This window comes from Lepidothrix coronata, unplaced genomic scaffold (genome assembly GCF_001604755.1).
Source record: "Lepidothrix coronata isolate B3197 unplaced genomic scaffold, Lepidothrix_coronata-1.0 Scaffold74, whole genome shotgun sequence".
Classification (NCBI taxonomy): Eukaryota; Metazoa; Chordata; class Aves; order Passeriformes; family Pipridae; genus Lepidothrix; species Lepidothrix coronata.
Genome location: NW_016690254.1, coordinates 4282195 through 4290037, shown reverse-complemented (window position 1 = coordinate 4290037; position 7843 = coordinate 4282195). Strand labels below are relative to the sequence as shown.

At 40.6% G+C, this 7843-nt stretch overlaps 1 protein-coding gene across 2 annotated transcripts in view; it reads left to right on the top strand.

Annotated features, from left to right (window-relative positions):
- KLF6 (Kruppel like factor 6) overlaps nt 1-6803 on the top strand; it is a 9012-nt gene extending 2209 nt beyond the window's left edge. Inside the window, exons 2-4 of one of the 2 annotated variants that reach the window (XM_017819407.1) lie at nt 1106-1679; nt 3408-3531; nt 3954-6803. In XM_017819407.1, the coding sequence (XP_017674896.1) occupies nt 1106-1679; nt 3408-3531; nt 3954-4005 (750 nt within the window). In that variant the 3' untranslated portion in view covers nt 4006-6803. The remainder of the gene's footprint in view (nt 1-1105; nt 1680-3407; nt 3532-3953) is intronic. The other variant, XM_017819408.1, reaches the window with a different exon arrangement.
- Nucleotides 6804-7843: the final 1040 nt, after the last annotated feature.

The following is a 7843-nucleotide window of genomic DNA, read 5'->3' as shown; positions in this document are numbered from 1 at the left end:
TTTTTTTTTTTTTTTTCCCTCTCTGAAAATGGCTAGAAAGTCAGCAGGGTGAATTGAAATTGAAAACCGCAGTTTCACCCATTTAGGGTGGTTTTGATTTTTGTTTTGTTTCATTTCATGGAGTAGAGGGCAATGTTGTTGAGGGTGAAGTTGTCCATGTACTGTTGCATGTATATTTGCACAGAGTACTTTCTTGGCAGATGGTCAGGGTTTTAAAAGGAAGTCTCCTTTGGCATTGCGTGAAAGAAAGAGCGAGATGACTCATACAGTTGCACTCTTGGCCAGTAGATAAAGTTCTTGTTCATTGTGGGACTCCCAGCAGGACCTCAGAGTAATTTCCCGTTTTGTATCCTATAGAACAGGACATTTCTATTCTGGAACTTTTTTTTTTTGCCCCACTCCTCTGTTGTTGAAGTTCTCCATGTTCCTCTGAACACGCATGGGAGCAGTTTGAGTTCTCTGGCGTGCATGCCAGTGCGCTTGGAAATGACATTCTTTAAAAGTCGTGTGCTGCGTTCTCATGCACAGGAAATGGGAGGATGTCTGCTGCTCCATTGATGTCCCCAGAATATGGGCTGGCAGCTCTGCAGCCATGCTGAAATGTGGCTTTGTTTTCTGACACAGGGTTCAGATTTTAACTGCGTGTCTGAGCACATTGTTTTCTGTTGGGTCCTTTCAGCCTTGTGCTTGTTATGAGGGAGATACCAAACAATTTGAAATTAGACAAGGTGCAAGAGCAAAGTGTGGTTATTTGTTGTGGTTCTCTATGGTCCTTTTCAACATCAGCCTACTGAAAACACAGATTTTATGATGAGAGTGATGATAATTTGACTGAGTCATTAGAATGCTATTTTGGAAACCAAAGGCTGACTTGCACCTTCAGCTGTGCGTTTGAACTCCTGCCCAGGTCTCAAAAACTGATTTCTTTTCATCGTAGCAGTCACCTAGTTACGGCTTAAGGAGCCTTTAATTTGTTTTGAACCTAGAAACCATAAATCGAATGTATTACATTCCTGCATGCTTTTTGAAGTGTAAAATACAATTGGGTTTATTTTTAAGCAGGCTTGTGACTCTTCTCTTTTTTTCTCCCTTCTCTTTCACCTAGACATGTTTGGAGCTGGAACGGTATCTTCAGAGTGAACCTTGTTATGTTTCTGCATCTGAAATAAAATTTGATAGCCAAGAGGATCTCTGGACCAAAATTATTCTGGCACGTGAGAAAAAGGAGGAATCTGAACTGAAGAACACATGTGTCCCAAAAGAGGACAATCTTACTAGTCAGAACTTAGAGACCAACAGTTTGAATTCTGACGTGAGCAGCGAATCTTCAGACAGCTCTGAGGAGCTCTCGCCCACTACAAAGTTTACCTCTGACCCTATAAGTGATGTTTTAGCCAGTTCAGGAAACTTGAGTTCATCTGTCACTTCCACTCCCCCTTCATCTCCTGAGCTGAGCAAGGAGCCTTCTTCCCAGATATGGAATTGTACGCCGGGTGAGTTGCATTCACCGGGGAAAATTCGTACCGGTACCGCTGGAAAGACTGCAGAAAAAGGTACACCCTCCAATGGTGACACCTCGCCAGATGGCAGAAGGCGTGTTCACAGGTGTCATTTTAACGGTTGCAGGAAAGTTTACACCAAAAGTTCACATCTGAAAGCACATCAGCGCACTCATACAGGTTAGTAACCCTATGCTTATTAAGAGCTGGCAAGTACTGCAGGGAATACCCGTTGATGGTGGTGGTGTCACAGCGTTACACAATCACCGAGTGGGAGCCCAGGTTTGGAGAGATGATGTAATAGCAGTAGAGGCTTACCAGCATGGACGACATCACTTCCTCATTCTCTTCATAAGTCAGCTGCAGCCAGGGCAGCTGGTGGTAGATTAGTCCGTTGTCATAGCAAATGGGAGCCACTCGTCTAAGTAGGCAATGGTTTGGAAGCTGCACCAGCATATGGTCTTCAGAAGCAAAGGTCTAGCCTAAATAGGTGCTAGACTTTTCTTGATGATTATTTCTAAAGCAAAAGTGAGCTGCGACTTTATTGCTAAAAAAGGAATGTCATATCCAAAAATTGGTCAGATCACTAAATACTGTAAGAGCTTGTTTTTATGCTTCAGTCTACATCATGTCTATTTTATCAGACATCCCAAGGCCTTGATCATATTATGTATAGCTATACTACTAAGTTATTTAACGTGTGTGTGTGCCGTTGTTATCAGCAAAAAAATCTTGAAAAGCCACAGTGTGTTGTTATCCTTCTAACATATCTGCCCAATTGGACTTAAAAATGTATGATTTACTGTATAATTTCATCCCAAAATACTGAGCAACAGCATTTTATTATTATAAAACCTGAACTAAAAGTAACAATCCTGTGCGTTATTGGGAAGGAAAGTGAGGAAGATAGACACTTCAGGGCTTTTATCAATATTTTATGGCTGAAGTAGCGTGCTGATTTGCTTGTTTGAGCATTACTATTTGACAACTCTCTATGACAGCAGTTAGATGTGTAGGGCTGTGCCTTGGCTCAGTAGTCATTGCTTAACTTGAGTAACCGGCATGGTGTTCTTGGTGTACCAGTCCAAACATCTGTATGGCTGGTTGAGTTTTTTTCCCCCTCCGAACACTGGGAAAGAGAATTCAAGGAAAAGATTCTATTTTGGCTCATGAGCTCAGCATTTCGAGGCTTTTATGGGAAGTCTGAGCAAGCTCAGATGCTCCCATTGTCAAGCAGAAGTCAGATAAAACAGAATTATTTCAAGAGGAGAGAACAACTTCTTTTGGAACTGTGGTGGTTGAACAGACATAAATAGCTGCCAGCCTCAGAAGTATTGCAGAACTGGTGTTCTGGTGCTGTCTGGCTGAGAATGTTCCTGTGAATGGAAGTGGTATTTCTTGAATGCTGAAATAGCAGTGTTCAAAGTGGTGTGCAGGCTTTTCCAAGAATAAGTGGCTCAGCAGAAAGGAGGTTGCGTGTTATGCAGATGAGTGAGTGACAGAGGACTTTGATGCAACACAGTAGCCTAATTGCGTTTTGGAGCCTAGCTGTGCTGTCTTTAATCACCTTTATGAGGTGCATGATACCTGTAAGCCTGCCATTACTGATGAACAGGAATGGTAGAAAGCTGGATTCCTTTGTTTCTTGTGAGCCTGTTTAATCACTTTTTTTTTGTTTATTTTTCATAAGAATGAGATTATTTGATGTGCTGTTGCAGTAAGATAGTTAAGTAGGAATCATGTGGATTAATTTTGTGAGCCTTCTTTGCTTACATGTTCTGAAGCATTCAGATAGGTTAAATAAAATTGGCTGTCTTTGGGGGGTGGAAGAGGTTTACATAGAAAATGATAGCACCTGTCTTTCTTTGAATGAAGTCACGACTAACGTGTAATCTGCTTTCTTTGTAGGGGAAAAGCCTTACAGATGTTCATGGGAAGGGTGTGAGTGGCGTTTTGCAAGAAGTGATGAATTAACCAGACACTTCAGAAAGCACACTGGTGCCAAGCCTTTTAAATGTAGTCACTGTGACAGGTATGTGACTGAAATGCACCCTTTTAAATATATATTTTTAATACTCATTGGAAAACTAGTCTAGGCTGCTTTTTGCTTGTGTAGGAATTATTTGGGAAAACAACAGTGCCTGGTATTTTTAAGGGATTATTGTATATTTAGACTGGAACAAACCATCCCTTTTATTAATCATTGGGAAGGGGATTGTAGCCCAGATCTTGCAGTTGAGTGTTGAGAAGTCCCTGGTGTTACCACCCATCTGCGGAGCTCCTGAGCGCCCACAGACACCTTGAGTATTCCTGTGTATCCTGGGAATGCCAAATCCCTCCTCCCCCAGCTGTGTTTTGGGGTAGCAGAGCGAGGGGAGGGGCCTCAGCTGGGTGTATCACATCGTGCATGCCAGCAGCCCTGGGCTAATTCCCACCCTGACTCTTGCCTTGCAGGTGTTTTTCCAGGTCTGACCACCTGGCCCTTCACATGAAGAGACACCTCTGAATGGGTCAAGAGGTGAATCCTGCGGGCTAAGAGGCATCAAGGTTGAAGAGCCTTGAGCGGAGGGATGCGTGTTCCAGCCAAAGCATGCCATTTTGCACCCTACCCAGTTGCCTCCAGGACCTCACTTCCTTGCAGGTCTTTCGAGGGCTAATAAGTCATGTAAGAAACGGCATAGCAACCGCAGTGCGTGATGTTTGGGGTTTCCTGGACTCATACACTGGTATCTAACCTTCTGAGTGGCTCCTAAGCCTTTGCCGTGAGCATGTGCACTGAGAATGTTAATGATTGGGCGACTGTATGCGATGAGGATCTCTAGATGACTGTATGCTGAGGCACATTTTTTTTCTTGTGGTTGTTTTATAACTGTAAGAGAAAAAAAATAGTCTGAATGTCTTGTATGTGAGGAATATCTCGTGAGATGGGACGACCACCAATCATTTCCAAGGGGTGGGGGGAGGGGTGTCTGCACCTTTTTAGAGGGAAAAACTGAGAGGGGAAAGGGGGGATAAAAAGAGTCAGGATGCCAGAATGGAGATGGGGGGGCCTCCCTGTTCCTGTGTGAGAGGAGCTTTAGGTGTCTGGTGCAGCTATTAAACGTGCAATGTGTCAAGTAGCTTGTTTTACTTGCTACAGAGCTCATTTGTAATCCATTGTATAAGCTGTGTATTTACAAATGTAACACAACTATAACTTTTCATTATAATACAAAGGTTATTGCATGGTTCTGGGGAACTATATGCTTTTCCATTCTTTAATCAGGACTGCAGTTTTGATTCCAGTTAAGAGCAGCTAAAATACAATTGGTCTAATGTTACATAATGTATGGAACATGAATAATTTTTTCTGTTGGGTGGATAAAACCACTATTGGTTAGAAACTGATTTTTCTCATGCAGCTAATTTTTCTCTTATTTATGCCTTGAGGACTAACTTCTGGTTTTCTAGCTGTTAATGCACTGTTGACCTTAATAATGGTGCCTTATGCAAGTGACCTTCTCTTGTAGGGGGTCTTATACAGGGGTATGGGTGATGCATGCTTTATTAAGGCTCTCTTTTCACCTGGCATTGTACTGTATCAAATGTATAATATGAGGGGAAAAAAAGGTTACTTCCAGGGTCCTCCTTCACAAAGACAAATATAGAGAAAAGTCATTCATGTCAGTACAGTATTTGTTTAACTTAGACAATTTGACTGTGTTACAGTATAATGCATATGCCAATTGAATACCTGACCAGTTCTGCCACCTTGAGACTTTTTTTATATTGACCTTGCACAACAACTGTGTATATACACACCCCAACTGTACTTAATATGTCAAGTTTTCATACATATTAAAGATACAGAAGTATTAAAAGATGTATTTGCTTAAAAGGCACAAGTTTCACATCTATATATCTAGCTATCTGTTGGTCATACAGAAAGAAACTATATTACTTTTTTTTTAAAAGTGGGCAGAAAAATAATTGTGTATGTATATTTGTGTGTACAGTCTGTGTATGTGTGTATATATATAGATAATATATAAATATTTTTTTTAAAAGGAAAAAAATTAGAACACATAGCTAGAAAATGCCACAGCCCATCAAAATATTCCCTCTCCCCCTTGCAATATGGTCATTAAGGAGACAAAGAAATGAAAGATACAGTTAATTAAAATCTAGCATTTTTAGAGGCTTTACCTTTAGCTTAATGGTATGCTAAAGGCTTTGTTGGCATTCAGTCCTTCTCAGACTGCTGACTGTGTTTTGTAGTTATTAGGTTGTCTGGAATAGCGTATCTGTGGCCATTTAAGAATGATATGAACCGAATATTGGCATGCTAAAAGAATATTAGCTGTGTGCAGATGAAGTACACTCGGGTTTTGGCCTTCCAGCTTACTGGAGGACCTGTGACTGAGCTAGTCGTTGTGGTGGTTGAGCTCTAATTTTACATAGTTCAGCTAAAATAAAGACTGTTTTTTCCTAGAGTAGGAATAGTCTGTCCAAAACCAGTTTTGTTTTGTTTTGTTTTTTAAACCAGCTCACTACAGTCTGCAATGAAACATGTGACCTGTTTCTTTTTCTATTAATTATCGGTCTTGCTTACTCTGCTAATATTTTGGTATATCTTCCTGGAAATGTATGTAGATAAGTGGTTTAAAAAAAGTATATGCAAGTGATCTGGTTCTATGGAACACACAGGCTTAAATTGTTCTCATTTCATTATTGGTTTAAATTGCCTGAATATGCACTTTTTTTTTTCTTCCCCCAAACAAACAAAATTTTCCAGAAAATTAATTTCTATTTATGATTGGGTTTTGTTGTATTTTTAACTCCTTGTTTGCATTGTCCTTGGCTTAGCTTTCTTATAAACCAGAATTTAAAAAAAAAAAAAAAGGCAAAAACAAACAAACAAAAAACCAACCCCAAACAAACAAACAAAAAAACTTGCACTGGCTTGTCTCAATTGTGAATACCATCAGACTTGTGTGGATGGGGTGGGGCTGTGTGCCATATGTCAAATGCCTGTAATTTTCTTAATAAGCAAGTACATTTTGTTCAGGTGATAACTGAGCCTCAATCAAGCTGAAAAATAAAAAAAAACATTTTTGCTTGAAATTTAAGAAGAAAAAGTTTCTATTAGTGAAATTTCTTTTTTTGTTTTTGAAGCACCCTGTTATCTAAAGAATCTCTTTGTAAGATTTTTGTAAAAATTTTGTTTTACAAGATTTTATTTGAAATTGTTTTTTGCAAGATTGTTATATTTCTGTATGAATGTATTTTTTATTGGAATAACATAAAAAGAAATTCTTATCAGCATCACGTGTCTGGCTTCATCTTTCTCCTCTCTAAGTCCTACACATCAAATGATGTCAAGTGCTATGTTGCTGCTTTGTCTTTGAGTCACACCTGGTTGCAGGTACAGACACCTTTGGGTCAGGTCACTTTGTGGAAGACAAGCCCTGTTGGGAAAATAATTTTGGCAGTAGAAGCTAAAAGTTCTTCCATATCTGAGAAGCTGTTCTTGACTCATCGTTTGTTTCAGCGGAATAAATAGTTAATGTGATTGTTACTGCAAGACTGCACCTTCATCTCAAATCGTTTGTTCTGGAGAGGTGAGTGCACATGGGACAAGTTCTGCATGTGGGAAAGGAGGTTCAGTGGGCATTTAAAAGGAAGGAAAAAGCGATTAAGGTGATGGCTGGGCTGGAGGCACCTGTCCTTAGCTTTTACTGCAGAGTGTGGGCCTTTGGGCTGGTCCATGGGGAAGCAAACCTGAAACCATGAAGGTGCAGCTGTGGAAAGGAATGTAGGGAAGGAACTGCACGAGCTCTGCCTGGCCTAGACAAACACATCTGAGACAGCTGTAGGGCTGACTTGACCCATGTACTGGTGGTGACCTTCAACCAACCGAACACAAGCCTCTCTGAACCACATTTTTGCAGAGCAGTGGCTCCTCAAAGTATGTCTGGCATGCGTGCTAGCTTGGGACGCGTGCAGAACTTGTTTAATGTTACCTTGTGGCTCCTGCTTCGCTCCTGCTGGCAGAAATGGCAAAGTTGTATGCTGAGAAAACTGGCTTTGAACATGCGAATTCAGTTCACAGTAACTGAACGTTTCATGGGTTTTCATGATTTAGAAATGCTCTAAAATGATGCATAAAAGAACTGAAGCAATAAATACAGATTGATGCAGAAACAGTGTGGAGGAGGGACCCTTGCTGCCTTCCCCCATTAGCCCTGCAGCAGGCTAGTAAATAGACAGTATGCCTCCATTAGGCATGGTAGAAATGGCAATTTAAGCAAATTCATGATCTTCAATGAGAGGGATACATTAAATTTTATCACTTGTATGGTATC